The sequence below is a fragment of the Symphalangus syndactylus genome, chromosome 17 (genome assembly GCF_028878055.3).
Source record: "Symphalangus syndactylus isolate Jambi chromosome 17, NHGRI_mSymSyn1-v2.1_pri, whole genome shotgun sequence".
NCBI classification, from domain to species: Eukaryota; Metazoa; Chordata; class Mammalia; order Primates; family Hylobatidae; genus Symphalangus; species Symphalangus syndactylus.
Genome location: NC_072439.2, coordinates 60,706,335 through 60,722,503, shown reverse-complemented (window position 1 = coordinate 60,722,503; position 16,169 = coordinate 60,706,335). Strand labels below are relative to the sequence as shown.

At 38.1% G+C, this 16,169-nt stretch overlaps 2 protein-coding genes across 10 annotated transcripts in view; one reads left to right on the top strand and one right to left on the bottom strand.

Moving 5' to 3' along the window:
• Nucleotides 1-16,169, bottom strand: part of GFM1 (G elongation factor mitochondrial 1) — a 70,961-nt gene that overhangs the window by 32,530 nt on the left and 22,262 nt on the right. For all 9 annotated transcript variants that reach the window (XR_010116482.1, XM_063620335.1, XM_063620334.1 and 6 more), the window contains one exon: nucleotides 291-453. Coding sequence is in view for 8 of the 9 variants with exons in the window: in XM_063620335.1 (XP_063476405.1) it covers nucleotides 291-453 (163 nt within the window). In the remaining variant the exon portion in view is untranslated. The remainder of the gene's footprint in view (nucleotides 1-290; nucleotides 454-16,169) is intronic.
• On the top strand, nucleotides 9,897-16,159 carry LXN (latexin). The gene is made up of 6 exons (XM_063620344.1): nucleotides 9,897-10,261; nucleotides 11,593-11,655; nucleotides 13,006-13,183; nucleotides 13,483-13,619; nucleotides 15,491-15,553; nucleotides 15,816-16,159. Exons 1-6 carry the CDS (start codon nucleotides 10,133-10,135, stop codon nucleotides 15,912-15,914), a joined length of 669 nt encoding a protein of 222 aa, XP_063476414.1. The 5' UTR covers nucleotides 9,897-10,132; the 3' UTR covers nucleotides 15,915-16,159.

Sequence of the window (16,169 nt, the reverse complement as noted above, 5' to 3'; positions counted from 1 at the left end):
ACTACAAATTGCTGATTACAATCAATATAGTAGTTTCAATTTATTAAGAAAAATGTAACTATGATTCAGAAACATAATAATTTCCCATCATTGTCACAGCATGGATTTACAGCTCTTCTACTTAATGAATTAGAGATTCTAAATCAGATGGAAAGCTTAACAATCAGAGAAACAGGACTGCAACTAAAACAAACTGTGATAGACAACATGATGGAAGATAAAGTATGATTTAATACCTGATAAACTGTTTTTAGTAAGTAAAAATGCAAAAACACTTTTTAGAAATTTACCTTTTCTACAGCAGGCACAAATGGCTTTGGAATATTTGATCCGAATGTTTCATCTGAAAACTCCAATTTAGTGTAGTCCTCTGGGTCCAGAGGCTCCAGGACACCTATTACTTTTCCATACTGGCCTGCACCACCTGATTGTTTTTTATGTGTAAAGTCAAACCTGAAAGTGATTTAGGAAAAAAAAAAAAAAAAAGGAGCATTATGTAATTACAAAATAAAATAACTCCTATTAATTTAAAAGAACACATTTGATTATTTTTACTTTTTCATTTGTATATGATGGTCTTGCTATAAAAGTTTATTGTAGAATTTATTTTAAAAAGAACCCTCTGTTTTCTGTTCTTACTTGAAGTGAGGGTGGGATATACTACCCGAGGTAATACACAGATAAATTTCACAAATAAAAAAGTAAAAGTCGAGTAATTAAAAGAAAAAGGTCAGTCTACGGTTCTTGTTCTAATAATCTATATTCTGAAAACCCTGCCCATTTCCCTGGAACACAGTGTTCTTTCCTTACATCTCTGTAACCAAAGACAGCTACTTGAAAATAGGACCTTTGATGGCTACAGTTAATTTATTCAGATAGTTCCTATTTGATTTTATTCCTTGGGCATTATAGACTCAGGCAATACAAGAAAAGGGATTTCCAAGTGAAATAATTAATATCTGAAAATGATCAGTGGCAAAACAGTAGAGACTAACATAAGTAAGTCATTCAAAAGACACAGAAAGATATGTAAACACAGTTCAGTGTTTACTTCAAACCACTAATGGCAACATTAATATGATAGAATAAGCACTTTACATATATACTAAAGATATGTAAACACAGGCTACTGTTTCACTGGAAAAATCATTTGAGTATCTACTGTTTGCAAGGATTTCTTCCTTTAAATTGAAATCTTCCTCAAGACCACAAGATGGAAGAGGCCAGCTGCTTTCAAAATTATTAGCACATAAGAAAATAGACATTAATGAGTGCACATTCCTGCATACAAATCTGAGAGTGGTTTGGAAAAAGCAAATATCAATATTTGCCTGTTGTAAGCTGGTAGGAGATGCCAGCTTACAACAGGCAAATTTCCAAAACTGTGGAACGCTGACATATTCTCAAGTATACACAAAGTTCTCTATGAGACATTTTAAATCGTGTTTTCGATTTGCCAACAATATAACATCTATACAAACGTACTCCAGATCTGTGATGTCTATATGGTAATAACTAACCATGGCTGTTTACATTTAAATTAAAAGATTTCCATCACTGCACCAAGTTCTATTGGGCAGCACTGCTCTAAAGGACCAAATCACAAATGAGTAATTCCACAGTTTCAGGAACCATATCTGAATTTATAATCGAGAGAGTGCCAAACAACAGAATACTTATGCGCCAGGCTTATGTTAAGCACCTTATATGGATTGTCTTACTTGTTCTTTACCACAAACCCATGAAGCAGGTATTACTTTTATCACCATTTTACAGACGAGAAACCTGAGGGACAGAGAGACTAAATAACTTGCCCAATGTGACAGAGCATTAAGTGGCAGTCAGGATTTGCTCTAAAACCAAGGATCTTAAACACTCTTCTAGAAGGCTAATACAAAAAAAGATATAAACTAACTTACAAATGCTGGGGTTAGTTTATTCACTTCAAAAGCTAACAGAAGGTGCTACAAGAAGACAGATTTTGCAGTGGTTTAGAAAAAGAAAAGGTAGAAGAACTAAGACAGCTTGACAGGCAGCTAAATAGAAATGCTGAAGGTGAAAGAAATGTCACATTATGAAAGACAATTTCATTTTGGCAAAACATCTGTCACATTAAAATGAACGTTCATTAGAATTGTTGGGTGGGGAGGGGTTGAGGGATGAGAAATTACCTACTGGGTACAATGAATACTATTTGGCAGATGGTTACACTAAAAGCCCAGACTTCACCACCATCCAATATATCCATGTAACAAAACTACACCTGTACCCACTAAATCTATTTTTTTTAATTGAAAAAGAAAAATTATGTCAGGGCCACAATGTTTTCAACAACGAAAAAATATATATATAGATATGTAAGAACTGTGTTGGCTCTGTTGTTTACCTCAAATTTGCAGATTTGTTTTGACTTTAGAGTCATAACAAAGTTGCAAGCAATGGGCATTTCTACTAATTATGTTTTTAAGACAGCCTAAATTGGTATGTGTACTTTTAAATGCCTATTATCTCATAACCTATATTACTAGCTTTGATATACAGAGATGGTGACTGCATTCATAAGGCTTCAAAATGGTGACTTGAGGAAGCTCACATATCGTATTTCTCACTACTGGTGGTAACACAGGAGATATTAACTAGCAACTTGTGAAACTTAAAATTTCATTATCAGCAAAAAGCTCTGAGTTATCAGAATGTACTCAGCCACTTTCCTGGACACTATCAACGGAGGACTTATTCAAAAAACTCACACACACAACGACAACCTAAGAGGCTGACCCACAGATAAATGACTCATCAAAAGGAAAAAAAAAATTAAGAGAAAAAAATTCCTCCAACTTCTTAGAAAAAGCCTTAAGAGAACTAACCATTTCATCCTTTAGTTACTTTATAGTTGCTGGCTAATATAACTAGAAAAGATGAGAAATGCTGTATTGCTATTATTTTTTTTAAAAGCTACTTAGTCCAAAGAAACACTGTATTTATAAATAAATTAAAACAGTTTATGAGGAAGATAGTACATTACAAATACATTTTTGTTCATTTTCTTTTTCAAAGCATCACAACACACAGGCATATCTTGGAGGCACTGTGGGTTCAGTACCAGACCACCGCAATGAAGCTAATGTCGCAATAAAGCAAGTCACACAAATTGTTTTCCTAGTGCTTATAAAAGGTGTATGTTTACACGATACTGTAGTCTATTAAGTATGCAATAGCATTATGTCTAAACAAAAATCCCACCATACATACCTTAATTAAAAAATACTTTACTGCTAAAACATGCTAACAATCAGCCGAAACATCAGCATCAGAATTAGAAGCAGAGACTGAAGGTCTAGGAGCCTAGAGGGTCTTGGCTTGATGCTGATGGCTACTGACTGATCAAGGTGGTGGCTGCTGAAGGTTGAGGTGGCTGTGGCAATTTCTTTAAAATGTTTTTTAGAGATAGGTCTCACTATGTTGCCCAGGGCTGGTCTCAAAATCCTGGCCTCAGGTGATCTTCCTGCCTCGGCCTCCCAAGTAGCTGGAATTAAAGGTGTGAACCACTTCACTCAGTCACATGACAATTTCTTAAGACAAGACAATAATGAAGTTGGCCACATCGATTGACTTTCCCTTTCACAAGACTTCTCTGTTGCATGTGATGCTGTTTGATAGCATTATATCCACAGTAGAACTTCTTTCAAAACTGGAGTCAATCCTCTCAAACCTTGCCACTGCTTTATCAACCAGGTTTACCCTTTGTTGTAATTTTAACAATGTTTGCAGTGTCTTCAACAGGAGTAAATCCCACCTCAAGAAACTACTTTCTTTGCTCATCCATAGAAGAAGGAACTCCTCATCTGTTCAAGTTTGAACATGAAATTGTAGGATTTCAGTCACATCTTCAGGCTCCACTTCTAATTCTAGTTCTCCGGCTATTTCCAGTACATTCACTGTTACTTCATCCACTGAAGTCTTAAACCCCTCAAAGTCATCCATGAGGGTCGGAATCAACTTCTTCCAAACTCCTGGTAATGTTATTCTGACCTCCTCCCAGGAATCACAAATGTTCTTAATGGCATCTAGAATGGTGAACCCTTTCTAGAAGGTTTTCAATTTACTTTGCCCAGATCCATCAGAGGAATCAACCTGTGGCAGCGATTGCCTTACAAAATGTATTTCTTAAATAATAAGACTTGAAAGTCGAAATTACTCTTTGATCCAGGGATTGCAGAATGAATGTTGTACTGGCGGGCATGGAAACAACAATCTCTTTGTACATCTCCATCAGAGCTCTTGTGTGACAGGTGAATTGTCAATGAGCAGTAATCTTTTGAAAGAATCATTTTTTTCTAAGCAATGGATTTTAAACATTCAGTAAGCCATGCTATAAACAGACGTGCTGTCATCCAGGCTTTGTTATTCCATTTGCAGAATACAGGCAGAGTAGATTTAGCATAATTATTATGGGCCCTAGGATTTTGACAATGAGAAAGGGGCACTGTCTTCAAACTTAGTCACCAGCTGCATTAGCCCCTAACAAGAGAGTCACAGCCTGTACTTTGAAGATTTGAAGCCAGGCACTGACTTCTTCCCAGCTATGAAAGTCACAGATGGCATCTTCTTCCAAAAGAAGGATGTTTCATCTACATTGAAAATCTCTGTTGTTTGGCCGGGCGTGGTGGCTCATGCCTGTAATCCCAGCACTTTGGGAGGCCAAGGCAGGTGGATCACGAGGTCAGGAGTTTGAGACCAGCCTGACCAACATGTGAAACTCTGTTTCTACTAAAAATACAAAACTTAGTCAAGCATGGCCGGACGCGGTGGCTCACGCTTGTAATCCCAGCACTTTGGGAGGCCGAGGCGGGCGGATCACGAGGTCAGGAGATCGAGACCACGGTGAAACCCCGTCTCTACTAAAAATACAAAAAAAATTAGCTGGGCATGGTGGCGGGCGCCTGTAGTCCCTCAGAGGCTGAGGCAGGAGAATGGCGTCCTCCACCAGGAGGTGGAGCTTGCAGTGGGCCAAGATTGCGCCACTGCACTCCAGCCTGGGCGACAGAGCAAGACTCTGTCTCAAAAAAAAAAAAAAAGAAAATCTGTTGTTTCCTGTAGCCAACGTCATCAACAATCTTAGGAGACCACTGATCATTGCTGCAGCTTCCACATCAGCACTTGCTGCTTCACCTTTCACTTTTACGTTAGAGATGGCTTCTTTCCTTAAACCTCATGAACCAACATCTGCTAGCTTCAAACTTTTCTTCCGCAACTTTCTCACCTCTCTAGGCCTTCATAAAATTGAACAGAGTTAGAGCCTTGCTCTGGATTAAGCTTTGACAGAGAGAGAGAGAATGTGCAAGCACAACTGGTAGGTAGAGCAGTCAGAACACATACAATTGTATGGTTGAAGTCTGCTATCTTATATGGGCAGGTTTCATGGCACCTCAAAATAAATTACAATAACATCAGAAATCACCAATCACAGATCACCATAACAGATATAATAATAATGAAAAAGTTTGAAATATTACAAGGATTACCAAAATGTGACACAGAGATGTGAAGTTAGAATATGCTATTAGAAAAATGGAGGTGAGGCCGGGCGTGGCAGCTCATGCCTGTAATCCCAGCACTTTGGGAAGCCAAGGCGGGTGATTCACTTGAGGTCAGGAGTTCGAGACCAGCCTGGCCAATATGGTGAAACCCTGTCTCTACTAAAAATACAAAAATTAGCCAGGCATGGTGGCGGGCACCTGTAATCCTAGCTACCTGGGAGGCTGAGGCAGGAGAATCGCTTGAACCCAGGAGGCAGAGGTTGCAGTTAGCTGAGATTGTGCCACTGCACTCCAGCCTGGGTGACAAGAGTGAGACTCTGTCTCAAAAAAAAAAAAAAAAAAGAAAGAAAGAAAAATATGGAGCTGATAGACTTGTTCCACATGGGGTTATCACAAACCCTCAATTGTTAAAAAACATACTATCGGTGAAACACAATAAAGTTGAATAAAATGAGGTATGTCTGTTTAAAAATACATAATATATAATTATGTAAATGGAAAATATAATTAGGGTTTTTTATTTTAAATTTTATATTTAATGTAATATTCTGACAACTCACTTTATCAGTATATTAAATAAAACAGCATATATATCACATTGAAATTACCATTCTAACAAACTAATAAAATTCATATCTTGTGTGTATATATAGAAATATATATTTATTTTCATGTTTGTCTGTAGTTATTATACCAAGTATATTCCTATTCTTATTAATCACCACTTTTAACCAAAGTAATCAACTTTTGCTTTCCCAAAGAGAAAACCAGAAGACAGAAAACCAAGAAATGTCAAGCTAAAATTTTTTTTTGAGACAGGGTCTGGTTCTTTCACCCAAGCTAGAGTGCACTGGCGCAATCCCGGCTCATTGCAACCTCCTCCCTGAGCTCAAGTGATCCACCCACCTCAGCCTCCCGAGTAGCTGGAACTACAGGCACATGCCATCACATCTGGCTAATTTGTGTAGTTTACAGACGGGGCTTCGCCATGTTGCTCAGACTAGTCCCAACCTCCTGGGCCCAAGAGATCTTCCCACCTCAGCCTCACAAAGTGCTAGGATTACAGGTGTGAGCCACTGCACCTGGTTAGCTAAATTTTTATAAATACAAATTTTAGATTACTTCTATAATTTTAAGGTGGCAAAACAACACATATATAACAGCCAAAGTATGTGCACATTGTGTTAATTCATAGTCATTTTATAATGTATAAGAATAAAGGTAAATGGAAACTCTCTTTAGTAACCAAAGCTCTGTATCATGTATTAGTCAGAAATTGTCCAATTATCCCAGGACTAATTTGACATTATGTAAGGGCCTGAAAGTTAACTGAAGATCTGAAAAATTATAATTTTAGTTAACACATTTGGTCTTTATAATAGAAGCATAATTTTATAAGATCAAAACTCCTTTAAAAGACATCTGTATTACAATTTTATTTAAACACCATTTTATATTTTGTAATCTTATACAACTGATCGAATCAGTAACTTACTTGGCCCATTTGATCAATATATAAAATTTAGAAAGTTTAGATCATGAAAAGATCAAATTCAGTTTTATATAAACTTGGAATATTTTATCAGCATTAATTTTATGTAATAAAACCTGGATGACATATAATCAACTTTAAATAAATATTATTTTGTTACACTCACCCAAATTCATCTATTAATCAGAAATATTTTATACATTTTTAAAAATATAATTTATAAACTTTATATTCAAAAATCATTAAATCATATTTAAGAGCTCCTCTTTTATCTTGAAAACTTGCTTTTTTTTTTTTTTTTTGAAATGGAGTCTCACTCTGTCACCCAGGCTGGAGTGTAGTGGCGTGATCTCGGCTCACTGCAACCTCCGCCTCCCGGGTTTAAGCAGTTCCCTGCCTCAGCCTCCCGAGTAGCTGGGATTACAGGCGCCCGCCGCCATGCCCGGCTAATTTTTGTATTTTTAGTAGAGACGGGGTTTCGCCATATTGGCCAGGCTGATCTTGAACTCTTGACCTCGTGACCCACTTGCCTTGGCCTCCCAAAGTGCAGGGATTACAGGCGTGAGCCACCGCGCCCAGCCATAAACTTGCTCCTTATAAACATAATAATAAAGGCTATTTAAGTTCATTTGACCCCATTTATTTTTACACATTTTTTAAAGCACAATGATTTTTTTCTTAGACATTTTTAGCTGTTTATTTGGACTAGATATTCCTGGACTGCACATATAATTACAGAATGACTTAGTCTCATGAATCATCTTTCAAATTTTTAATGGAAGAAAATGAGAAACAGGAAAAGGTGAGCTAAAGCCAGTTTTAGACAAATATGAAATTATCACTGTAAAATGATAATTATCTTTCCTTTTCAAGGAGAGAGGAAAAAGCTTAACGATAAGCCACGTTATTAATAAAAAACCTTGAAGTATGGAAATAAAATATGGACAGTCTTCTACTTAAAATGATCTTAGACAAATAAGACAAATACTGTTCTCCAAAAGTCTTATTTTTTTATTTCTGGTGTTCTTCTAAAGTGTCTCTCAAATGAATAGTCTTCTTCATGTCAAAGTTCCCCAAATTTCACCAATTCTTGGTAAATTTATGCCAGGAGACAATGTAAGTTCGTATCTGACAACCCCATCAAAAATTGGCTGATATTCTGTCTTTGCAAAAATATTGCTATGGGTGGGTCAGGGTTTAACGAATGCTGAACTAAGAAACGCGGAGAGGCTGGGCATGGTGGCTCATGTCTATAATCCTAACACTTTGGGAGGCAGAGGAGGGAGGATTGCCCGAACTCAACACGGTGAAACCCCATCGCTACTAAAATACAAAAAAATTAGCCAGGCGTGATGGAGTGCACCTGTAGTCCCAGATACTAGGGAGGTGGAGGCAGAAGAAATGCTTGAACCTGGGAGGCGGAGGTTGCAGTGAGCCAAGATTGCGCCACTACACTCCAGCCTAGGCAACAGAGCAAAACTCCGTCTTCAAAAAAAAAGAAAAAAAGGTCATGTGTGAAAGATAGTGTCTCCCAAAGCAAATTTCTCATACACAGACAAGACTGAGAAAAGTTTCACTGACATTTGATATAACATGATAGGCATGCAGACAGATGGTATTTAAAGGCAAAGTCAATCAGAACCCCCAAATCCCAGGAGACAATAATAAGCATGAAACTGGGGCCAAAGTCCAGAATCCAGATTTACTGCAGAATCTACATAATCAGAAAGAGAGACACCTCAAGAGTCTTGGGTGTGTGCATTACTACCAAGTTAAAGGTCCTGGCCAGGCACGGTGGCTCATGCCTGTAATCCCAGCACTTTGGGAGGCTAAAGTGGGTGGATTACCCGAGGTTAGGAGTTCGAGACCACCCTAGCCTAAACCCGTCTCTACTAAAAATACAAAAAACTAGCCGGGCATTGTGGTGGGCACCTGTAATCCCAGCTACTCTGGAGGCTGAGGCAGGAGAACTGCTTGAACCCAGGAGGCGGATGTTGCAGTGAGCCGAGATTGCACCACTGTACTCCAGCCTAGGCAACAAGAGTGAAACTCCGTCTCAAAAAAAAAAAAAAAAAAAGAAAAGAAAAGAAAAAAAGGTCTCAATCCAGGCAGCGAAGACCTTGGCCAAACTTTGGTAGAATCTCCAAGTTATCCTAGCCCAATTAACCTAAGACCACCAAGGACAAACCTGTACTTCTACAAAGTCAGGTTTAGAGGCCCATTTCAATGAGGTAGACCACATACCAGAGATAGTGCTTTGTATAAGTTCAGTTTTTAAACCTTGAAGTAAAATATTCAAAATGACTCAAGTTGGAAGCATGGCGTTACATCAAAACTTATCATTTTAAGATTAGTAAAGGAAAGGGGTACAGGTGCATTTTTTTTATTTCTCCTGATCCAAATTACATAATCTCCCAATTTAATACTATAGTTTGCAGATTCTCATACTTTGATTTGGGCAGAACTGGTCCAAACCCACAAAAAGCTGAGGATGAGCAAGCCTCTTCTGGACTCTCATAAGGGGAAGGGAAATGAAGGAATCGAATCACTACCTGGAGTACTGTGTACCTTGCCCTGCCAGGGACGCTGCGTGCGGTGTATACTGGTTGCTTCGCTCCAGTATGTAAGTGAAGCAACCAGACTTTTTTCCCATGGACAGGAAACTGGAGATTTCACAGATGTCCTATATAAGTGAAGGCGAGAAAGCCCCACCCTGCACTTCTATAAAGGTTAATGAAACGAAAGATGCAATCCCAGCGAACCTAGCCCACTGACGCCCTCCCCACACCCCCACCTGCTGGTGCCTGACAGCATGCTGGCCTCTTCTCCAGTAGGAACCGGCAGGCGGAGTAAGGAAGCCGGCTGCAAGCAGTAGCGGGGCGGGGCCTCAGAAGCAGTCAGCCCAGGGCGCTGGGACGCAGGGAGCCTGGGCCCAAACAGCAGCTTCCGGAGTCGGAAGGAGCTGAGGAAGAAAACAGACTGAAGGAGCTTGCGACTTTTCCCGGCAACCGGACCCAGCAGCAAGCAGGACGGGCGGCGCTCTGCTACTGGCCCCGTTAAGCCTGAGTAGCCCAAGCCCTGAAGTCACTGCTCATCCAGAATGGAAATCCCGCCGACCAACTACCCAGCCTCCAGGGCGGCCTTGGTGGCACAGAACTACATCAACTACCAGCAGGGGACCCCCCACAGGGTGTTTGAGGTGCAGAAGGTCAAACAAGCCAGCATGGAGGTGAGTTTAGCAGGGGGTGGTGGGCAGCGGAGGCTTCAGGATTGCGCTCCCTCCACTCACCCGCGGTCTCAGTCTTTGGGTGCAGACACTCCGTGCCACCCCCTACCCACCTTCTGTTTTAGGACACACTGCTGGTATCTGGTCTTGAGATATTAAGGTTTCTGGGGGAATGTCTATACTCCAGTCTCTGGAGACAGCCCGGGACTGTTTTCACCTTAAGGCAGAGACAGTTTTTACGCACACAGTTACAAGAAAATGGGAACACGCTCTAAGTAAGGGGCAGCACTTTCCTTAAGTGTAACCTGTAGGAACCATTCAAAAGACTACTAAGGCTGCCACGTTTCTCATCTGCTACTCTGATCTGGACCAACAGAAGCTCCCATCTTCCAAACGACTCTGCTGCCTACATTTTAAGACAAATCCTTATCAGATCCTTTGACCAAAATGAAGGGGGAAACAAACAGCAAGAGAAACTGACAATCAAAGTCAAAGAATAAAAGCACTGTGGGCTGACGCTGGCCTTTAGCCACCTAAACACTGCTACCACATGACTGCCTTAAATGATGTGCACCCTCTGCTAAAGGCTTGAACTAAATGTTTAAGGCCTCAGCAATCACTAACGAGGTTTGTTTTCATTTTACTAAAATCTACTGGCTTTGAGATTATCCCTTATTTATCTGACAGAATTTTAACTGCTAACAGTCTTTCAGAGGTGACAGACAGTAGATCTTATTTTGAAACTGTACCACATAACATAATTAGGTATAAATTTTCAATCTGTATCTTGATTTAAAAGTGAATTACAATTTCTTAGTCTTATAAAATGTGTTAATCATTTTGCATTTCCACTAATATACAAGTAAAAACAATACTTAATTGTATTAAGTCTCCAATTGCTTTGCAGTAATCTGCCTCAAAATGAAATTCACATTCATTGAACATTATTTGGAGGGTACACTGAACTTTACGAAAAAATCTTTTCAAAGGTGATATTATTTGTCATCTTTAGAATTAAACAGTTTCAAACTCTCTTATGTAGAGACTTTAAGATCACAGATCCAGAGGTTAAATAAAGTCTTCTGATGGTTGAAAGTGAGTTGTGCCCAATTTGTATGCTTTTATCCTACTCTTTTGTTTTCATCCAAAATAAACTTGATAGGGGACTTGCTAAATTAGATGTTACATTCATGGCGACATGCCTTTTTCAAGACCTAAGGCTTTCACCATTCCCCTTCAGCCAGCCCCTCCAACCAAATGAGATGGATGCTTCTAACAATGCAAGTATAATGTTGTTATATTTTCTTGTCTCCATTACATTTTCTTAATTTTAGGATATTCCAGGAAGAGGACATAAGTATCGCCTTAAATTTGCTGTTGAAGAAATTATACAAAAAGTAAGTTAAATTTTTTTTTTTTTTTCTCTGAGACAGGGTCTCACTCTATCACCCAGGCTGAAGTGCAGTGGCGGAACATGGCTCACTGCAGCCTCAACTTCCCGGGCTCAGGCCATCCTCCCACCTCAGCCTCCCCAAGTAGCTGGGACCACAGGTGCATGCCACTACACCTGGCTAATTTTTGCGATCCTCCTGCCTCTGCCTCCCAAAGTGCTAGGATTACAAGCATGAGCTACCATGCCCAGCCAAAATGTTCTTATTAAACAAATTTAATTCTAAATATTCCAGATCATGTTTGCTGATCAAATCCGTAAGACTGATTAGTTTTACCTCTTTTTAAAAAGTTGTTGTGAAATCCCTGCCTCTAAAAAAAATCCCTGACCATATGGGCAAAGTTTACAAGGATCAGTTCTTTACTATCTTTGGGTATTACTAGGTATGTGAATTATTTCTACCAAACTACACAGAAAAAGACTATACACTTCAGTTCCAATGAATTTCCTTAAGAAGTTACATACTCTTAGGGCAGTCTGAATTTATGCCTAATATAAATGAGTGAAGTAATTTATTCCCCAATCAATCATCTTCTTACGTCTGCTTTTCTCATTCTATTTTTCATTGGGTTTTTAGACAAAGAACGTGCTCTTAGATATTCACAAGCAATAGAATGCCAGCTGATACCACCATTCAGATGAAGATCTTTCAGTAATGGGGAAGGGAAATTTTAAAGATTATACACAACTGTCAAATTATTAATGAGACAAACTTAAAGGAACTGCAATCTGTACCACAGCCATCTTGAAATTTTAAAAAGCTTGCCTTTCTGTTGAGCATAATTCATAAAGAGATTCATTAAAAGGCATCTGAGCTGCTAGACAGCCATCTTTACAAAGCATAACCCAATGCCATAATCTTCTAATTTTATATCCAGACACAGATTGCTGCCTCTGCATTTCAAAAACTTTCTGTTATTTCAGGAGCAAAGAGTAAGGGTAATGGAAAACCTTTAAAAGTAACCAGAGTCTTGAGTTGGTATATAAAGTCAGATTAAAATCTGGCCTTGCAAATGGACACCCCGTTAATACTGAAATATACTGAAAGTTTTAAGACTAGAATTTATAAGATTATGACACCGTATCATTTATAAAGTTATCTATTTTAGGGTATTCACATGATAAGTCTAGAATATTAACAGGCCAGGCCCAATTAGATACCTCTGAAAACAAGCACTCTGAAGTCTAGTCTAAAACAACACCATTAGGGGCCTATGCTTTAAATCATATCTCAAAGATGATAATTAATAATGAATAGCCTTCTGTATATACGGGTATTTTGCTAAATTTCAAACAGCAAGTTAAGGTGAACTGCACAGCTGAAGTAGTTTACCCTTCAACGGGACAAGAAACTGCACCAGAAGTCAACTTCACATTTGAAGGAGAAACTGGAAAGAATCCAGATGAAGAAGACAACACATTTTATCAAAGACTCAAGTCCATGAAGGAACCGCTAGAAGCACAAAATATTCCAGGTATATAAATACGGCATGAAAACCATTTGTTTGTTTCAAACTTAAAATCAATCTCAATTATCTATGCTTAAAATTGTTAGTTGCTAAGTATGTTAGAAACATACAGGCTTTTGCAAAAATACTAATTTCTCATCTAATCCAACAAAAAAGAGGCCTCAGAAATTTTATAGATCCATAGCTTAATTAAATTATTTTCTGCACACATTTGAAGGAAACTAAGACATGATTTAGAATTTAGATTTTGTTTTAAAAGGTTAATACTATATATATAATTATCATATAAATGTTTCTCCTACCAGACAATTTTGGAAATGTATCTCCAGAAATGACACTCGTTCTACATTTAGCCTGGGTTGCCTGTGGTTATATAATATGGCAAAATTCTACTGAAGACACATGGTATAAAATGGTAAAAATTCAAACTGTCAAGCAAGTGGTAAGTAGTTTCTATAAAATACACTATTAATGGGGTTAATATTTATCAAAAGTATTGTAATTCATAATTGGATAAACAGTATCCCTATAGTCATTTTGTATTTAATAGCAAACCTGGGATTTCAAAGGAGAGGTCACGTACAATCAAGATTAGAGAAGGTGAAGAATTGTAGCAAGAGTCCAAAGCAACAGTAACTGGTCTAAAAAGTTGTTTGATTTGGCTGAGAGATGCAAACCACAGGCCTCCTTTGCCTCAAACTTGGCCTAATAACTGTGCTTCGTTAGTTGCATTCTCTGGGAACATACAGACTAGGAAGCATAATAAAAGCAAGGCAAAGCCAAGGATTTCAATGAAACACTTTCTGTTAATACACAGTATCTAGACTGCACTTTCAAAAAGCATCATGGTAATCGTAGCTCTTAATCTTTCAGGTTAGTCAAGTCAGATTTAACTATGATACTTTACTCAAACCCTCTTCTAGAACAAAAAGGTTGAGAGAGTTTTATTAGTAGCAGCAAAACAGAATCCCAGGTGTACAATATACAGTCAGGCCTCTCCATGGGTTCTGCATCCATGGATACAAACAGCCGAGAATCAAAAATATTTGGGGAAAAATGTCATGATTCCCTAAGTAATATAACAACTACTTACATTTAGATTGTATTCGGTATTATAAGTAATCTAGAGATGATTTAAAGTATATGAGAGGGTATGCACAGGTTATATGCAAATACTACACTGTTTTATGTCAGAGACTTGAGCATCCGTGGATTTTGGTATCTGAGGGGAATCTTGGAACCAATCCTCCATGGATACTAAGGGACAATTGTAATGACTCTCCTCACCTTTAATCTGCTCTATAGAGATCCTCAGGGCCACGTTTTATGGCAGTCACAAGCAAAGCTGTGCTTTCAGAAGAGTGAAGTCTTGAGTTATAATCCAACATTTAGCTTTTGTGCTCAGCTTAGTACAGATTATTTCCCTTAGCAATCTAAGTTTTGTGTTCAAATTACTATAGTCATGCCATACTGAAACTATCTGTTTTTTCCCTCTACTGTACAGTACAGAAAAAAGCTTTAATTACACAATCACACAACTACACTCACTACATTTTACTATTCTCAGGTTTTCTGGTTTGTTTGTTTGCCTGTTTTTGAGACAGGGTTTCACTCTGTCGCCCAGGCTGGAGTGCATTAGTGTGATCATGGCTCGCTGCAGCCTCAACCTCCCAGGCTCAGGCGGTCCTCCCACCTCAGCCTCCCAGGTGGCTGGGAGTACAGGCGCACCCAGCCATGCCTGGCTAATTTTTTGTTTATTCTCATAGAGACATGGTTTCACTGTGTTGTCCAGACTGGTTTTGAACTCCTAGGCTCAGGCAAGTTGCCTACCTCAGCCTCCCAAAGTGCTGGGATTATAGGTGTGAGCCACTGTGCTCGGCCTTATTTTCAGTTTTCAAAGAGAGAATTTCTGTTATAAAATTGGATTCTTTCAATGTAAACACCCATTGCTATAGCTTATCCCATAAATTATGCTTTTCTGTACGATGGAAACACGAAGAGTTCTTAAATAACAAGCTACACTTGGTAATTCTCTTAAGTAGCCACCACAACTTGGAAACTAAAAACAGGTAAACATTTTTTGGGGAACAAATATAAGATCATGATTTTAAAATGCATCTTGAAAGAACACTTTATTTAGTATAAGAGAATAGATTTTGTCACATTAAATTGAAATTATAACGTTCAATTTTTATTTTTACCTAAATGGAAATATTATATTCATCTACTAATCAAAGATGATTTTCAAAATTAAATGTAATTTTTGCCAAAGATATTAAGTTTTAAACAACACGTTTTTATTTTTTGTCATAGCAAAGAAATGATGACTTTATTGAATTAGACTACACCATTCTACTTCATAATATAGCGTCTCAGGTAAAGTATAATTTACCTTTATTTAATGCCATTCTGAAAACTGAGACTCCTTGTATAGCCACAGTATGCTTTATTAATTTTGACTCTACATCAGAATTCATGTAAATCCAGATAGGCACCAGATTTAAGTGTAATTGTAGCAATTTAACAAAAGTACTATTCTTTGTGAAGACTGTTTTATCTCTAACAAAATATAAACCCAACTACGTTTTCCTAAATGTTTTCTGAATTTTATCATGGCATTAATTTTCTTCACTTGCAGGAGATTATTCCCTGGCAAATGCAAGTTCTCTGGCATCCACAATATGGCACTAAAGTAAAACATAATAGCCGTCTGCCAAAGGAAGTACAACTGGAATAAACAAAAACCCTAACACTGGAAGTGTAAACATGTCTATTAATGATGTGTATGCCAATTTCACTGGCATCTAGCTTATGAGGCCAAATAATCCCAAAGTGTCACTTTATATAAATGTCTTGATTACAGTATAGAACTTTATAGAGTCCATAATACAAAGTATCACTATATAAAAATGTCTTTACAACAGTAATAGTGGTATGTATATCCAAAATAAAAAGCTTCAATTTCAGCCTCATAATGTTTAATTACGTTGCA

Excerpts from the sequence above, each read along its gene's own strand:
- LXN (XM_063620344.1), top strand. The coding sequence starts at position 10,133 with ATGGAAATCCCGCCGACCAACTACCCAGCCTCCAGGGCGGCCTTGGTG. Across the intron at positions 11,656-13,005 it reads TTGAAGAAATTATACAAAAA|CAAGTTAAGGTGAACTGCAC; the intron begins GTAAGTTAAATT and ends AATTTCAAACAG. Across the intron at positions 13,620-15,490 it reads TTCAAACTGTCAAGCAAGTG|CAAAGAAATGATGACTTTAT; the intron begins GTAAGTAGTTTC and ends TTTTTGTCATAG.